At 36.6% G+C, this 18,190-nt stretch overlaps 1 protein-coding gene across 10 annotated transcripts in view; it reads left to right on the forward strand.

Moving 5' to 3' along the window:
- The window catches only part of ERC2 (ELKS/RAB6-interacting/CAST family member 2), a 934,759-nt gene that overhangs the window by 300,497 nt on the left and 616,072 nt on the right, over nt 1-18,190 (forward strand). For all 10 annotated transcript variants that reach the window (XR_015248352.1, XR_015248351.1, XR_015248353.1 and 7 more), the window contains one exon: nt 9,852-10,007. Coding sequence is in view for 7 of the 10 variants with exons in the window: in XM_086697880.1 (XP_086554006.1) it covers nt 9,852-10,007 (156 nt within the window). In the remaining 3 variants the exon portion in view is untranslated. The remainder of the gene's footprint in view (nt 1-9,851; nt 10,008-18,190) is intronic.

Consider the following 18,190-nt stretch of genomic DNA (forward strand, 5'->3'; position numbering starts at 1 on the left):
TCAATTTTACACTTCTTTTTGGTGATTCCTGTACTGTTTTCTGTTTCCTCAATTCTTAACCCTGTCTAAGAATTCTTTCACCACTAGGCTGATGATCTGTCATGTCTACTGTCTCAACTCCCATTTGGCTTATATTTTTATTATTAACTTCCCAAAGGCTGTCTTGTTGCTGTCTTTTTACCAGCTTATAAATGACTCCCAATCAGACCCAAGTACAAACTCCTTGCTTGATTCTCAAGAGTGCTTATCATTAAGCCCGTCCTTCTTTTCTTTTCTAACTCCTCTGCAGAAAAAAATTATCTGTACTTCTTTTTCTTTTTTTTTTTTTTTTTTTGTGATCTGTACTTCTTAATTAGTCCTGTCTTCTTATTCCTCCTTCATACATAATTCATACTTGTTATTTTGTTCTTTCAATTTCTATTAATTAAATATTATGTGCTGGACACCATGCTGAGTACTCTTTACTTTGCATGTGTTATTATTTTTGGCCAGAAAGAATTTCATCCTCTCTATGATAATCTTACTCTTATCCATCTCCAGACCCTATATTAGGGGATTTTCTGGAGATTTGTTGACTCGGCTATGGTGGTCTTACCCATTTCTGACCTCTCTCTGTAGATTTGTAGAATATTATATCTAACTGTATTTTGGTATTCTCTTTCATGCTATAACTTTTGTGTTATACTCTTCTAGTTGCAAGTGGCTGAAACCCTGCTATTGTATTTTGGAATTCTGGGGATTGGATGGTTAAGATATAGCTCTATCAAGCTGTTCAAATGATGTTATAAGGGCCCAGTCATTTAGGCAGATTCTTTTTTAAAATTTTTTTTTTTTCAACGTTTATTTATTTTTGGGACAGAGAGAGACAGAGCATGAACGGGGGAGGGGCAGAGAGAGAGGGAGACACAGAATCGGAAACAGGCTCCAGGCTCTGAGCCATCAGCCCAGAGCCCGACGCGGGGCTCGAACTCACGGACCGCGAGATCGTGACCTGGCTGAAGTCGGACACTTAACCGACTGCGCCACCCAGGCGCCCCTAGGCAGATTCTTAATCATGGTATCAAAGAAGGCCATAACCAGCCACAGGCCGATATTTTCTTTATCATTCATAATCTCAGAAAAGGAGAAACATAAACTCAGAAAAGGAGAGACCCCTGAAGTTATGTCAGTTCCCTAAAAGAACTCTGATTGGCCTTGATGGCATACTGAGTTTACCCCAGGTCAATCAGCATCCAGAGAATCCATGGTACTTGCCATTGAGCAGGGTCACACATGAAAACCCCACTAAAACCACAGGGAGTTGGGGAGATGTAGTTCCTAAAAGGAAAAGAAGCTGAGTAGACAATTAAAAAGTAATTGATAAATGCTACAGCTAAGAATGGGAAGAAGGTAATCTTTGTAGAGCACCTACTGTGTGTTAGCTTAAATTCTGGGAGATATACATGTTGTCACTCATGTAATTCTTATAACAGCCTTGTGTTACGGGATTAGTAAGGTTAGAAATATGCTCACAAAGTTAAATGGGGTGGACTAAAAGCGGAAGCTACTGTCTTCTACATGTGTACCTCACAAAACTGGGGAATGGGTGGGGACTTACTGTACTGTTATTGGCTTATGATAATGATGACAAACTTTTACTCTCATGGGGAAGGTTCCATGATAGGTACTTTGCATGCATTATAGATCACTTGGAATTTTCATGACATGCTCTTGAGCATGGTCTTATTTCAAAGAGGCTCAGTATCTTGACCGAAGGCATAAAAATCAGGATTTACATCCAGGTTTGTGACTCTCTAAGGGTCAGGAGGATTTTTTTAATGTTTATTTATTTTGAGAGAGAGAGAGAAAGAGAGAGAGAGAGAGAGAGAGAGAGCGAGCACACACATGAGGGGGAGAGGGGCAGAAAGAGAGGGAGAGAGAGGGCATCCCAAGCAGGCTCCATGCTGTCAATGCAGAGCCCAGTGCTGGGGCTGGATCTCAATGCTTAACCAACTGTGCCACCCAGGTGCCCCCAGGAGGATTGTTTTATTTTCAGCTCTTTTTTTTTTCAGACTTGAGTCTCATAACAACAACAACATCAACAAATTCATACATGCAGACCAAAACCTCAGTGGTTGCACTGTGTCCAGAAAGAAACACTGGATGCACATCTTCTGCCCGTGGGTCATTAGCAATGTGCACAGAGACAGAACAACAGAAAGGATGCATTCCAGGGACATGGGCTTCATGAAGAATGAGTCAGCGGTAGGCAAATGAGGCCATGGAAAGAAACATTGTAGCACCCTAATTACTTGGAACTTGACTTGATTCTGTGCTTGTACATTTTGCTATAAAGAATTAGGTACCATCTGAACAAGCAGACAAACACAAAAAACAATACTATCACTAAAAACAGCACGTCCCCTGTCATCTTCTCATCTAGGTCACCATCTTTTTACAGTTTGATAAGGCTCAAGAAGGTGAGTTACTGTTTTTTTTTGTTTTTAGTTTTTCCTTTAACATGCTGTAGGCCGAAGTTGACTTCTTTCTGGAGTGCTTGACTTGGGCTCACAAAACTGTGGCTAATCCCACACAGTAAATGCTTCCAAAGTCAGGGTGTTCCTCAGATAGCCTAAGACCAAGGGCCGTTCAGTTATGTTTGCAACTACAACTAGATGAGTTTTATAAGTTAAGCCTTCAGGAGCCTCTATGGCATCCAGTAATAATAGTCTAGAATTTTATTCTAAATAAAGTATAATATAATTAGGTTGGGACACTTCCTGAACATTAGATCACATCTTCTTCCTTAAACCAAATTGGCCCTAAGTTTGTTGATCAATGTCTGCAGACCGATATGTGATCACGGTGAGTTCCATTCTCCATAAAAACTGTCTGTATTTTCTTTCTTGGCCTCATATTAAAATAAAACCAGTAATTCTTACTGTATTTGTAAGGAAGGCACATTGTGACACTTAGCAATAACATAATTATTACTTTTTGTGACTAAATGATATTGCTTTTTTTATGTTCTGCCCACTCATCATTTCAGTGTTCACTGTTCCTGGAGAGGACTTGAAATCTTTTTCTTGCTGTTTAAGGGGAACATACTGTTTGACAAATACAAAAGGATAATAAAGGCTTCTGGACTGGCAAAGATGCTCCAGAAAGTTTACTCCCAGGATTGGTGTATACTTAGGCCAAGTTGGATAGCTCTTGAGAGTAGGTTAATATTTTTCTAAATGTTAGCTTATAAAGTTGTCTTGGTCTCTTCCACATTGGACACAAGTCTTGTCCCTTGTGTATGCTGGACATTTGTAGTCATTTAAAACACCCAAGTCACCTGAGAACCTTGTGAAAATGCAGATTCAGATTCAGTAGGTCTGGGTTGGGACTTGAGATTCTGTATTTCTAAAACTCTCTCAGGTGATGTCAGTGCTGATGGTCTGTGGGCCACACTTTGTGTACTAGTGATCTAGATTATACTCCATGTTAGAGAAGGGTCCCCATGAATCTTGTTAAGATTTAATTAGTATCTCATATACCTGGCAATGTGACTGGTACCCAGTAGATGCTCAGTACGTATTTCTAGAATGAATGAGAAAACTGTGCATGTCTCAGTTTACTATCAACTGTAGCAGACATGTCCTAGAAATATTCAGAGATTAGTAAAAAAAGAAAACAGATAAAGCAGAGATAAACTTATTTCACTCTTCCCATCCATTCTCATTGCTGTACCCCATCACCCATGGGCTCGTGCTAATATTTATGGCTGGTGTAAGAATCAGCACATAGGCCTGTTGGGTTGATGGATGCTAGGGGTTCAATTCCAGTCGTTTATGTGTTAGTTGCCCATCAGATACCTCTTTTATATCTTTTGAATGATAGATGTAAAATAGTCTTGAGTATGAATCTTTAAGTAGGAGTTATGATCTGCAAATATACGTATAAAATTTTTACAAGTATTATTTTATGAATGTGTGGAAAGAAATGATTTGAAAGAGATATTCAATTCAGATAATTTTTTCTAACTAATAGGGAATGAAACAAACACATTTAAGCTGTTTTTTCCCTCCTGAAACTCCCCCCCCCCATAGTCTTACAGTTCTTAATGAAAATATGATGTAAAAGCAAAACAGTTTCATGGTTGTCTTACCTCAAGACTATTGAAAAAATGTCACCTATGACATGAAGTGGTAGGTTCTAAGACTATGGGAGTCTGTGTTCTTTCAGTGCTCTGGGCTCAGAGCAGGCACTCAGTAAACCACTTTTGAGTGACAGAAGCCAAAAGGTGATCTGGATATTTAAGCACATAATTATTTTAAATGGGGAATAATCATAGCAAATTTTCCCATGAAGAATCCAAATCATTGTTTTGACTCTTCACTTTAGTATATAACTCTGAGCTTAATGTGGTCATTAAAATCATATATTTTTTTCAATAATTGACTTCTAGAGGATTAGTACTGAGAAAAATCAAATTAAATAGAATACTTTGCTGTAGGACTTCCAGAGCCATTAATGCTGATCAGCATAGGGGATCCCCAGTAAGCATTTCTCAAACTTATTTGACCCTGAAATCCCCTTATCACAGAGCTTTTTTGTGTTCTGTGGTTTCAGGAAAAGATTTTCTATGTAGTATTTCACTTTCCCCATCTCCAAGGAAGGTCCACAATTAATCGAGTTTGATAGTTTGCTTATTTGTGAAACATAATCAAAATGAATACTTGAAAGTCACTACATAAATTGTTTAAAATTTGGTGATAAATAACCTGTAAAGATGTTCAGATGAAGGAAACTGGTGATAGGGAGTAAATTTTGCTCTTCCTTCTGAAACTGCACTTTTCAGCACTATGTCTTCATGTTAGGTGTTCCCCCTCTCTACTGTAGATTAGTGCTTAGAGTTCTTGGGATGTACAGTTAGTATCAGTTTTGCAGGACAACACCCATGTATCACATTGAGCCATAGTAGGACCTGTGAGGTAATTGCCTTCTGTAGTTCCTAAATATATATGTTTATAGTAACTTGTCTTAGTTTTAGAGATTTGAAAAAAAAGAAAAAGATAAAATTTCTTCTTCCCGAATTCCTCAGAGGCAGCTGAGAAGCTGTGACCATGACAGACATTGTTTGTTTTTCATACTTCTATTTCCTCATGTCTTTATCTGCCTAACATTTTCAATATTTTCTTGGGCACAGTCAATATACACCATCTTATATATCTATGTATTTTGTATCTTTTCCCTTCTCTAGATCTTAATGATATTCTCCTATCTCCTTTACCCTGTGCTCAAGATTTCAGGTATGAATTCTGTTGACCTTAAACTTGGCCTCTTAAAGAATAGAAACCTAAATAAGAACAGAAAAAAAATAGATTGTTATTAAAATGACTAAATGACTTCCACAACACCCCCCACGTTTTTTTTTTTTGTTTGTTTTTTTGTTTTTTTGTTTTTTTTTTAGTATTTTGGGACACCTGCAGCTTAAGGAAAAAAATTTGTGAGGAAAAAGAAAGGTGATTAATTTAAGAAAATTTGTAGGGGTGCCTGGGTGGCTCAGTCGGTTAGGCGTCTGACTTCGGCTCAGGTCATGATCTCGCGATCCGTGAGTTCAAGCCCCGCGTTGGGCTCTGTGCTGACAGCTCAGAGCCTGGAGCTTGTTTCAGATTCTGTGTCTCCCTCTCTCTCTGACCCTCCCTCATTCATGCTCTGTCTCTCTCTGTCTCAAAAATAAATAAACGTTAAAAAAAAGAAAATTTGTAAAAGTTAAAAATATTCTATTTATAATAGATTTATAAAATATAATAGATTTATAAAATTTATTTACTTAGATCCAAGTTAGTTAATATACAGTGTAGTATTGGTTTCATGACTTGAATCCAGTGGTTCATCACTTACATATAATACCCAGTGCTCATGCCAACAAGTGCCTTCCTTAATGCCTATCACCAATTTACCCCATTGCCCTACCCACCTCCTCTTATGTGTTTTACTATTTAGTGAAAATTTACTTCAGATGCGTATAGGTCAAGATAATTTTTTTCATGTCACAAAACTTTCTATCTTAACCCTGTTCTGCTCTTTCTTTAGCAGTATGCAATTTTTTAAAGTGCAGTGAAAAGCTCCTTCCAACCCAGTTAGAAGTTGGTAGTTGTGGTCATTGCTAGCTAAAGCCTCAGGATTTGACCAATGGGAAAGGTGAAGATTTCTTCTCCCCATACCTATGTGATTGACACCTGAAAATCTAAGTGTATGAAAACATTAAGGTGTAAGACATGAGGACCACAAAGTGTATTGCACATATGTCTTTATACATGTATATTTGTGTATACATATGTACATACATACATATAAATATGCTCACTTCAGACTTGGGTCTGAAATCCCGGAAGATTTTGGGTTAGCAAAGCATTGATTTTTTTTTCACACTTAACTTACAGTTAAACTCTTGTAAAGATTGTACTTAGATATTTATAGATGCTGAAAGATTGTATTTAAAAAAGAGAAAATCTCTGTCATATTGATTAGGGTTTTAATTGATATCTATCTTTTTATATATCTTAAAGTAATAATATAATCCTAAGGCTTTCATGGGTATAAATAAAAGTGTTAATAGTGGGTATATCTGGGTGATGGGATTGTGTACAGTCATAATTATCTATATAGCTTTTCAAGTTTTCTATAATGAGCATATTTTAATTTTATAGTGAGAAAAAATTTTGACTTAAAATGGCTCCCATTTGTTTAGAAGGCTCTTATGAACACTTAGAAGTTCTTTCTCTGCAGCCTTTTTTAATTTTTATTTTTTATTATCCAAATTATTTATTTTTATATAAATATGTATTTACATATGCATAAAATACAAATTATTTTCATATATCTGATTTGTATGCATATATAATGTTTTATGTACTTTTATATATTTTTATATATAAATATATCCCAGAATAGTATTTTGCCTATACAATGTGTTCAATAAGTATTTCCTTTTTTACTTTTTTAATTATTTTTTTCCAGTAGACCCTTTATTTATTATTTATTTATTATCATTTAAAAATATAATGTATTATTAAGTGGCTAGCATACAGTGTTTACAGTGTGCTCTTGCTTTTTGGGTAGATTCCTGTGATTTATCACTTATATCACTTACATACGTCACTTACATACACTTATTGGGCTCATCCCAATAAGTGCCCTCCTCAATGCCCATCACCCATTTTCCCCTCTCCCCTGCAACCCCCATCAACCCTCAGTTTGTTCTCTGTATTTAAGAGTCTCTTATAGTTTGCCACCTTCCCTCTCTGTTTGTAACTATTTCCCCCCTGACCATGGTCTTTTGTTAAGTCTCTCAAGTTCCACATATGAGTGACAACATATGATATCTGTGTTACTCTGATTTATTTCACTTAGCATAAAACCCTCCACTTCCATCCACGTTGCTACAAATGGCAGGATTTCATTCTTTCTCATTGCCAAGTAATATTCCATTGTATATATAAATCCCATCTTTATCCATACATCAGTTGATAGACATTTAGGCTCTTTCTATAATTTGGCTATTATTGAAAGTATCCGTAGCCTTTTTTTTATGTTTATTTATTTTTCAGAGACAGAGAGAGAGAGAGAGATTGAGAGTGAGAGAGAAGGAGTGTGAGTGGGGAAGGGGCAGAGAGGAGGCAGGGACAGAGGATCCGAAGTGGACTCTGTGCTGACAGCAGTGCGCCTGATGTGGGGCTTGAATTCACAAACTGTGAGATCATGACCTGAGCTGAAGTTGAATGCTCAACTGACTGAGCCATCCAGGTGCCCCTGGTAGCTTTTTTATTATTGCTTCTCTTTTTATCTGCAGAGTTCTCATAGCTCAGAACTCAAAAGAGTCACTAAAGATGCCTCCCTACATTCATCACCTTGGGCTGCTATGAGAAAATAACACTTCTGGGGGACTTGAAAAACAGAAATGTATTTTCTCCCAGTTCTGGAGGCTGGATGTCCCAGATCAGGATGCCAACAAGGTTCGGTTCTGGTGAGGGGTCTCTTCCTGGCTCACAGATGGCCACCTTCTTGCTGTGCCCTCACAGGGCAGAGAGAGAGAGAGAGAACAAGCTCTTTAGTGTCTCTTCTGACAAGGGCCTCATCCTCATGACCTCGTGTAACACTGATCACCTCCCAAAGGCCTCATCTCCAAATACCATCACATCTCCAGCACATTAGGGGTTAGAGCTTCAACATAGGAATTTTGGAGGCACGTAGACATTTAGTCCTTGACACTCATTTCACTCAAACTGGCAGCATACAAGATTTCTGGAAATTGCATCTAAAAATAGAAAAATCCTGACAGCAGTACATAAAACATTAGTGATGGTTATCTCTTGATGGTAAGATTAGAGGGGATTTTCTTCATTTTCTAGGAATTTAAGGTGTATTGCTTTTATAACTGGAAAAAATAACAATATTATTTTCAAAAGGGGAACGAAATGCTATAGGATATAACATTCCATAATAATCTTGCAAATTTCAGAATCTTTTTATTTCATCTTCTTGAGGTTTTTCTGAGAATTGATAAAAATGTCTTCGGCACTTAGAGCACTTGGATGTTTGCACACAGTGGGACTCAATAAGTATTTGTTTCTCCTCATTTTCCTCTATTTAATGATGATGACAATGTAATGATTATTATATTGCTCCATGAGACATGCCACAGGCCATACAATAGAGGAAATTAAGGTAGAAAATAGCCACAAAATCAGGACAGATGTATTTGTTGCAAAGTTTTTCATATGAGTTAGTTATAAATAGGATAGGCCACTCATTGTCTTTATTTTTGGAACTCTTTAGTCTTTTAGATTCTTGAAAATGAATTGATAAAAAAAATTAGATCGTAGTTTGTTTTTCATTAACATTCAAATACAAATGTAATAGCAGCTCCTTGGATCTGTACAATAAAAGAGCAGGTAGATAGGAAACCTACAGTCAAACTTTCAACATGATTCCTTCCCAAAACTGATTGGAGATTAATACCTGAGGTTGGGGAAGGGTTTTTCCCCTTTAAGAGCTCTCTCTTCTCTTTCTAACGCCTCATTTCTTACTATGCTCTATCTTGTGTATAGGGTTTGTCATTTCCTTAAAAAATTACCTATGGTTGTTTTTTTTTTCTCAATTCCACATTTGAGTGTAATATTTCTAGTTTTTTAACTCCGAAAGTCAGTAGGTTAGAGATGACCTTCAAGGTAGCAATGTTTTTGTCACTCAGGGAGCTGCTTGCCAAATAAATCATGACATTGTGATATTTTGGTTGCTATAAATTTTCAATATTTAGTATATCAGGATTTAGTTATTTAATTGCACTGATGTCTGTATTCTAGATGAGAATCCTTCTCATTAGTAGATTTTAATTTTCTTCTCTGTCAGAGTCAATTCCAATCATGCCTTATAAATCCAGCTATAGAATGAATGCATGAACAAACCATTTTTATGTTTACAAGTAGACTAGAAATTATATGCTGGTAAACTATATCTGAAATTACAAATTAGTCCACTTAAATAGTGTGTGTGTGTGTGTGTGTGTGTGTGTGTGTATTAACACGTTAGATTGCTTTTATCCTTGTTGCTTTGGTAATCTGATTCCCAGATATTAGACAAACCTATCTAGGCAACTCTCCATATTGTATTGACATATGATCTTTATTGGGAGCTAAAAGAATAATCTCACAAACAATCCTCAGAAGTGAAAAACATAAATTGTTCTGATTTCAGGGCTATGTCTATACCATAGATAATGTATTACTCCCAAAATTACTTTCTAAAATTCTGTTTTGATAATACTAAAAAAACAATTTTCTCTCTCTTTCTCTCACTCTGTCTCTCTCTTTTAACAACAGGACACAAAAATTGCTTCATTAGAGCGAAACATAAGGGATCTGGAGGATGAGATCCAGATGCTAAAAGCCAATGGTGTGCTGAACACTGAGGACCGTGAAGAAGAGATCAAACAAATAGAGGTTTACAAAAGTCACTCCAAGTTCATGAAAACCAAGGTATGGCCCAATGTTACAAACTTTTATACTCTTAATGTGACTGGAAAGTTATGACTTACATACATACTTCCCCAAATGCCCACATAACTGGTTTTATGTGATATCATGAAATACGTGGACAATAATGAAGAAGGCAGAAGATTGTTAGTTCAGAAGTGTAGATTCCAAAAGGAAATCGGGGAACATTTTCATTCAGATTTCTACTAATTAAGGTGTTCAAGATTTTCTAATGAGTAACTTTGATGTCTTGGGAATTAACATTTATTTTGAATAGTCCCCTGTCTTCCAAATTTCCCGAGTTTTCATAAGTTTGCTATTTTTGCAAAGTTTCTGTCATTGCCAAATTTTGACCATCCCTAAGAAGGTGACTGTCTCAGAAGGTGTTGATCTTGGAAGCCAATTTAACTCACTTCAATGGTATAAAGACATTTTGGTTTTAGCATAGTGTTTAAGGCAGAACTGATTTTGCATCCTAATGCTTAAATTCGCTTAAATTATTCAGCTTCTTTAAGCCTCAGTTTCTTCATCCATGAAATAGGAATGGAAAAAAGCAGAGACCTGCATCATTGATTGCTTTCACAATTCCAAGAGATTATGCATTTAAAGCACTTAGTCCCTTGATTGATCTCTAGAAAGCATTCAGTAAATGATGGTCATTGTTGTTGATAGTGTTACTATATTGTTGATATCTGTTGCTATAGAATATTTATAAAGTATAATTATAGTAACCCATTCTATTAATTTATATTGGTATTCCCAGTTTTATATTGTTGATATCTGTTGCTATAGAATATTTATAAAGTATAATTATAGTAACCCATTCCATTGATTTATATTGGTATTCCCAGTTTTAAGGAATTTGGTTTGTTATTTTTCAAAATTAAACTTTGGGCTGCAAATGAACCGAACAGCTATTACTTTTACCTATGCATAATTACTAATTTATGAATTGCCCCAAATAGATCTTTTGAGAGTTTGAGATGCTTTTATTTATCCCTGAATTTAAACCATTTTGCTTCTGGAAATAATAACCACACCAATTTTTAAAAATTCTTTTTTTTACCATGTGTTCTTAAGCACCCCTGTTATTGATTGTTCTAAGTTTTATTTTTGTTTGTTGCCTTATAAAATGCAGCAGAGTTAAGAGTCATGCAGACTTCTGTGAGGAAGCAGTGGAAGTGGAGAGAAAAAAAATGTTTAAATGATAGTATGATTTTTATCATTGTGAAATACATGCATATTTATTGCAGAGAATTTGCAAATTATAGAGAGGAAATAGTAATATCCAGCATCTACTTCACCACATATGTCTCTGTGTGTATGTATGTGCGTTTCTCCAGGGAAAAAACAAAAATTTTCCTTACTTCTGCCAACTTTCCACTTATAAGTTGACATTGAGATTATGATTAAAACTTTGGATCAAGGAATTGAGGGAGATCTGAGGAGAGTGTCTAGTGGGTTTGAATGTAACCTTTTCCTTTCAAGGAGTTCCACAAAATGCAGAATGGGCTTCCCTGTTCAACCCTCCCTTCTAGTTTCTTTTTGCAGTCCTTCCCTCTCAGAGAGTTGAGCTAGGGTGCAGCAAGCATAGTGGTAGGGTAGCCTGTTGACCAAATGATGACCATTCACTCTTGCAATGAAACTATGAAGATACGAGTGAACTCATAATGTCTGGGAAAATTACTGTTTTGACTTAAACCTTTCGTCCCATCCTGTCATTCAGCAGTGGAAGATAGTTCAAGCCACTTCTACAACTAAAAATGCCATGAAATTTGTCCAGGTGAATAACCATATATGCATATGGTTTTCAGCAAGCAACTCTTTACCTTATTAGCCCACAGGTGTCTGAGAGACTATCAGTCCTTGAGTTGGTTTTAACTTTTAATGTCTGATTACTTTTTAGAGTTCTTCCAAAAGTGGTTAGGTCAGAAGGATGTTTGAGTAGAGAAATGGAGTAAGGGGGAAAGAGTGTAGGCTGACACCTATAGTGGACTCTGGCAGATCTCTAGCCTGCCTTTTCTAGTTGAATGGCCTTGAGGAGTGAGTTATGTCATGCAACCACTTTCTTCTTGTATAAAATGGGGCAATACCATAATCCTTAAGAGGGAGACTTAGAGGTTTAAATGAAATAATGTAATTAAAATGCCTGGCTCAAAAAGGTAATTAATAATTATGCCCATTATTATTGAGGAAGTAAGTATTTATAATTACTAAATTGCTAAGAATTTAGTCCTGAGTGCTTTGTGTTTTGTGTTTTGTGGGATCCCAGAGTCTGTGTGAACTGATTCCAGTTGGGTAAATCATTTGTCATGGAACTTGTTATATTTTAGAGGCATGGATTGATACCCTTTAAAATTGGATGACTAGCATAGTTTATGGTCCATTGTGGCCTATTGGGATAACTTTTCTACAGAATTTATATGAATATGTTGCTTGTCAACATCATCACAGATATCTGAAGAGTTAATTCTTGCAATGATTATGTATGCACATTGATAGAACAATTGTTTAATGTCAACGTTAGAGTCTCTTGAACTCTTTCATTTATGCAGAGTTGCATGGATAAAACCTTCAGTGATGGAGTTTGGATCTCTGTATTCCTCAAAGACTTCCTAAACCTTGGTTTTAGCACATGGCACTGAGCTAGCTACTGAGGGGCTCTAAAAGTAGTGCATATTCAAAATATTACTCACTTCAAAGCCAATACTGACCACTTAGTTGGGAAAGTAAGAAATGTACTGGAAAAACTACCCCAAAGATTGGGTGGGAGGAGAGTTCACTTCTGGCTGGAGTAATGAAAGTTATTTAGGCTTAGTGTTTGTTTGTTTGTTTGTTTGTTTTTTTGTCTAAATAACCAGATTGTCAAAACAGCAATGACAGGTCTGATGAAGAATGCAAACTGAAATCAGTGACTGAGGAAACTTAGAAGGATAAGTAAAAATACCATCCTACCCCAACTCCACACAGAGGAGGAAGTGGGAAGAACTCATGTCTATGTGAAATGGCAGATTTTCCAAAAGGGGAAAAATGTTAGATTTAAATTGCAAACACCTAGAGGCTCTGAAACTTACTTTGGAAACGGAAATGTAGTTTTGAAACTCATTGGGTTTAGTGAGGCAGTTATAGAAATGGAAATCAGAAAGTGACTTTGGATCCCAACTAGCAAAAAATGCTGGATTTGAGGCAGGGATAGTTAACTTTAGAAACCGTTGTTTTAATGGTTTACAAAGACTCAGAGTCTTGGTAGAACATTTCAGAAATTCTTATGAAATGCTGCATAAGGAGGGGAGTGGAACTCTGGGAACCAAATCTGAAATTGCAGCTAAATATTGTTATGTCTTCTTGCTGTTTGCAGTGAATATATAGAAAGCTTTTTACTTTGGATTAAAAAAAAATTTTTTTTTTGGTAATGTTTATTTTTGAGAGACAGAGCACAAGCGGGAAGGGGCAGAGAGAGAGGGAGACGCAGAATCCAAAGCAGGCTCCAAGCTCTGAGATGTCAGCACAGTGCCCGATGCAGGGCTTGAACTCATGAGCCAGTGAGATCATGACCTGAGCCGAAGTTGGATGCTCAAATGACTGAGCCATTCAGGCGCACCTAGAAAGCTTTTTAAAAGTACCCCAGGGAACTTCTTCTTACCTGGTGTTTTGGAGAGGCTCCTTAGGAGTGATTACTGTTTGCAAAGGCAGTGGGCTTGGAAGTGCTCTTCAATCTGAGTATTTCTTTAAAAGAAATCTAAAATGAGTTCTATTATGATTATTTGGAAGTTTGATACTTTTAAATAAAAAAATAATGGGCACCTGAGTGGCTCTGTCACTTAAGCGTCCGATCTCAGCTTAGGTTATGATCTCATGGTTCACGGGTTCCAGACTGGCATCAGGCTCTGTGCTGACAGCTGAGAGCCTGGAGCCTGCTTCAGACTCTGTCTCTGTCTCTCTCTGCCCCTCCCCTGCTTGTGTACTGTCTCTTTCTCTCTCTCTCAAATATAAATAAACCTTTTAAAATATTAAAAAAAAATAAGATACAAAAATTCAATCTGATTATGAAAAAAAATCCTAAAATTGGATAAACACATATTTATGTTCTATTTGGTTTTTAGGGGGGACATTTTAGCTGAAAATTGTTTTTATGACCCATTGGTGATAAAATTGACTCAGCATTTGATTGCTTTTCATTAACAGGGCATGACCTCAAATCAGTCTCAATCTCAATATGTAATTATTTGCTCTAAGTAGGTAATAAAGGCAGCTAATAATAATTCTTGTATATAGACTTATTTTTAAATATAAAAGTATGTTAGAATAGATAATTTTAAATGTTTCAGTGAAAATCTGATATGGAGACAATGTTGTGGTATATAAAGGAGTGCTGCTTGCATTAATTATTAAAATAAGTAAAGCTTTACTGCATTTTACCTCCATTTGATCCTGAACAGATGACTGGGACTGGTAGAGCCTCTTGAAAACTTTGTGATTAAGTTAAGTAGCATTGAAGACCCTAATTGCTTTTATAAATATGATATCATAAAAAAAAACATGACACAACATGTTTGCAAAGGTAGAAGGTGAATTGCAAAAATGTAAAATAGAGTTTAGAATCTCAACTTGTGCAAAGGCATGGATATCAGACATAGTTGGCCAGGATGGAAATCCCTGCATCTTGCAAGGCCTTTGGCATATGCCTGTTTTCCCTGAGAACTGAGACTCTGGGAGGCCTCCTGGGCCTCCAGTTTCTAGAAACTCCAATTTCTACTCTTAGCTCCAAAACTTAGAGGACTCAGACTGTGAGAACAGAATCTAGAGGCAATGGAAAGCATGAGTTACCTTCAGGAGCACTGTTAAACCTTTAAGAATGGAATGTACCATGTAAATAATTGTTTTTCTGGCAGGGAAAGAATGATGGTATCCCCTGTTCTATTTGAGGCTTTGTTTCCAGTGTAACACATTTTTACATTTTTCATCTACTGATCTCAGTACTTCTGTATTAGTCACTCCCTCTGTTTTCAGAGTTTGCCAAAGACACCACTCTGCTGTCTTAGATCTCTTCTTTTATTCTGAATTTGTAACACATTTTCTTATTAACCTCCGAAGGATTACAAACCTCATAACCCAAACGGCATGATAATAAGCATATCACTTTCTAGACATGAGAGCTGTATCTGCAGTGAAAAAGAAGCTGTTTTCCTTGGCAAGGGAATGTTTTCAGGGTGTTGGTTGTGTCACAGACGTAAGTGGTGGAAGAACTTTCAGACGAGATGAAGTGTTCCTGATGTCCACATGGACTTCATATAAAGCATGTGATGTAATTCTGATTGGCTTTTCTTCTTGCCATCACAGAGACAGATCTTCCCCAGCCTCAGTTCCCATGTATGTTTGATTGCATCACTTTCCATTTTTATTGAGTTTATGGCTATAAAAGAAGCACAAGGCATATTTTTTATGGAAGAATATGATTTTCTACCCTGTAACTATATTCCCCTTAGAAAAGCCCTCTTCTGTTATTGTCTGCATAAAATATTTATTTAAAATTTACCTCATGGCAGTGATAGTCTGAAAGCTATTTAAAGCAAATGTCTGTTTAATATTTATAGACTGAAATAGTTTTGTCATTATCAATCTATTTTTATTGAATAAAGTAGGTGTATGTAGAACCTGTCATGTTCTTCCTTCCTATTAAATGCCATTCTGTTGATCAAGTTAATTTCATTTAAATTTCTCTCTCAGTACCCCATTCCTACACTAGATTTCTACTCTGATACTTGTAGAAGTTAGCCCAAATCATTTTTTAATACTATAAACATCATCTTTGCTTAGGTATTTAAAGTTCAAAGTGTTTTTTAGTTTTATTTTAAGATGAATCAGTTTAATATGTGGAATCAACTAGATACTGTACTATCAGCTGCAACTGCCTGTGATTTAGAACATACCTCATGGGAAGTATGCTGATATTGGGGCACCTGGGTGGCCCAGTCAGTTAAGCGTCCAATTTTGGCTCGGGTCATGATCTCACAGTTTGTGGGTTCAAGCCCCGTGTCAGGCTGTCTGCTGACAGCTCAGAGCCTGGAGCCTACTTCAAATTCTGTCTCTCTCTCTCCCCCCTTCCCTGCTTGTGCTTTCTCTTAAAAATAAATAAATAAACATTAAAAAAAGAGAAAAGAATGCTGATCTTGCTGATCACAACATATTTAATTTCTTTTATAATTTTAGTTAATCCTAGTTTAGATTTTCCCTCTTTTTATTTATACTCAGCTCTTATTATATGGGAGACAGACAGCGCGCGTGAGAGAAATGGAACTTACTTTTATTGCAGGTAAAAATGATAACAGACTCAGGATTCATTAAATTATAAAGAAAAAACTGTGTTTCATGTACTGTATATATCTGGTCAGTGCCACCATCTGTTCACACATACTCAGAGCAAATTGATAATCAATCACAAGTCCCTCTCAGTGAATCTTCAAGCATAGTCAGAATCCTTCTCATGACTGCCAGTCACTACTAAATCTTTAAATTTGGAAAGCAAGATGAAACCTATTTGTCTGCTGATCTAGTCTGATTTCATCCTGCAAATGAAACTCCATCTCAACCTTTCTAGTGAATTGCACAGCCTGAACAATTACAAAGGTAGGGGTCTTATTTCTTTGTATACCCCCACTCCATTCATTCTTAACAGTTATTGTCAGTAGCTTGGTTCTTGTTTATGCAAGTTTTAATTGCTGAAAAGAACAAAAAGTGCTGGATGAAATATATTTTCAAAAGATAAATTTAAAAATGTACTTATGAACTGTAAAGTTAGGAAGAATCTCAAGGGTCAAAACTAAGCCAGAGCAGAGGGCTGGAGTGATAATAGAGCACTGGTTCTATCTTCTTGTTGGCATTTGCTAGATATGTGAACTTGAGCATTAATTTCCACAGTCATGGGGCACTGAAGGAAAAAGACAGAAGCCTGGGTCTGTTCAAGAGGAAGAGCCAAGTAGGAATTTCGCTACCACATTAAACTGGGATCCCAGACAGCCACACTCTTAGTACACGGGTAAACTAAAAACCTCCCCACCGTATGTTTCTTCCACCTAGACTAGGAGAATCCAGGGAAAATAATCTATTTTAAAACTTTGAGCAAAGTGAAAGGTAAAAAAAACTAGTTTTAAGAATCTATAACCACAGATAGCCCTTGCACCAACATACAATGTGAGGTGATCCAAAAACTTCAAGTAGAGAACGCAGTTTAAAGGGGTCCTTGGTTGATAGTGCCCCAGGTATCGGCAGAGACAAATGCTCTGAAGGCCCACATGTTCAACTTAGACCTCAAAGTTTTTCTCCAGATAAGAGTCCAAGAAACTAGCACACAGTAAAAATCTTTTAAAAATCACAAAGTTTGAAAAGAAACAAAAAACGCTACCATAATTGATAGCTGGTAGAAAAAACAAACAGTACAATCAGAAGGCAAGGACTTCAGAAGTGGGAGTTTTAAGACAAACACTATGAAATAAGCATGTTTAATATGTTTAAACAAATAACAGAGGTGATTAAAAATATGAATAAGGGGAAAGAAACTATAAAGATATCAAGCACAAATTTATAAAGGACTTAACAAACTCAACACCCCAAAAACCAAATAATTCAGTGAAGAAATGGGCAAAAGACATGAATAGACACTTTTCCAAAGAAGACATCCAGCTGGCTAACAGACACATGAAAAAATGCTCAACATCAGTCATCATCAGGGAAATACAAATTAAAACCACAATGAGATACCACCTCACTCCAGTCAGAATGGCTAAAATTAACAACTCAGGCAACAACAGATGTTGGCAAGGATGTGAAGAAAGGAGGTCTCTTTTGCACTGCTGGTGGGAATGCAAACTGGTGCAGCCACTCTGGAAAACAGTATGGAGGTTCCTCAAAAAATTAAAAATAGAACTACCCTATGACCCAGCAATTGCACTACTAGGTATTTATACAAGGGATACAGGTGTGCTCTTTTGAAGGGGCACATGCACCCCAGTGTTTATAGGAGCACTATTGACAATAGCCAAACTGTGGAAAGAGCCCAAATGTCCATCGACAGATGAGTGGATAAAGGAGATATGGTGCGTGTGTGTGTGTGTGTGTGTGTGTGTGTGTGTGTGTGTACACACACACAATGGAGTATTACTCGGCCATCAGAAACAGTTAAATCTTGC

This window comes from Puma concolor, chromosome A2 (genome assembly GCF_028749965.1).
Source record: "Puma concolor isolate L17-30 chromosome A2, mPumCon1.1.hap2, whole genome shotgun sequence".
Lineage (NCBI taxonomy): Eukaryota > Metazoa > Chordata > Mammalia > Carnivora > Felidae > Puma > Puma concolor.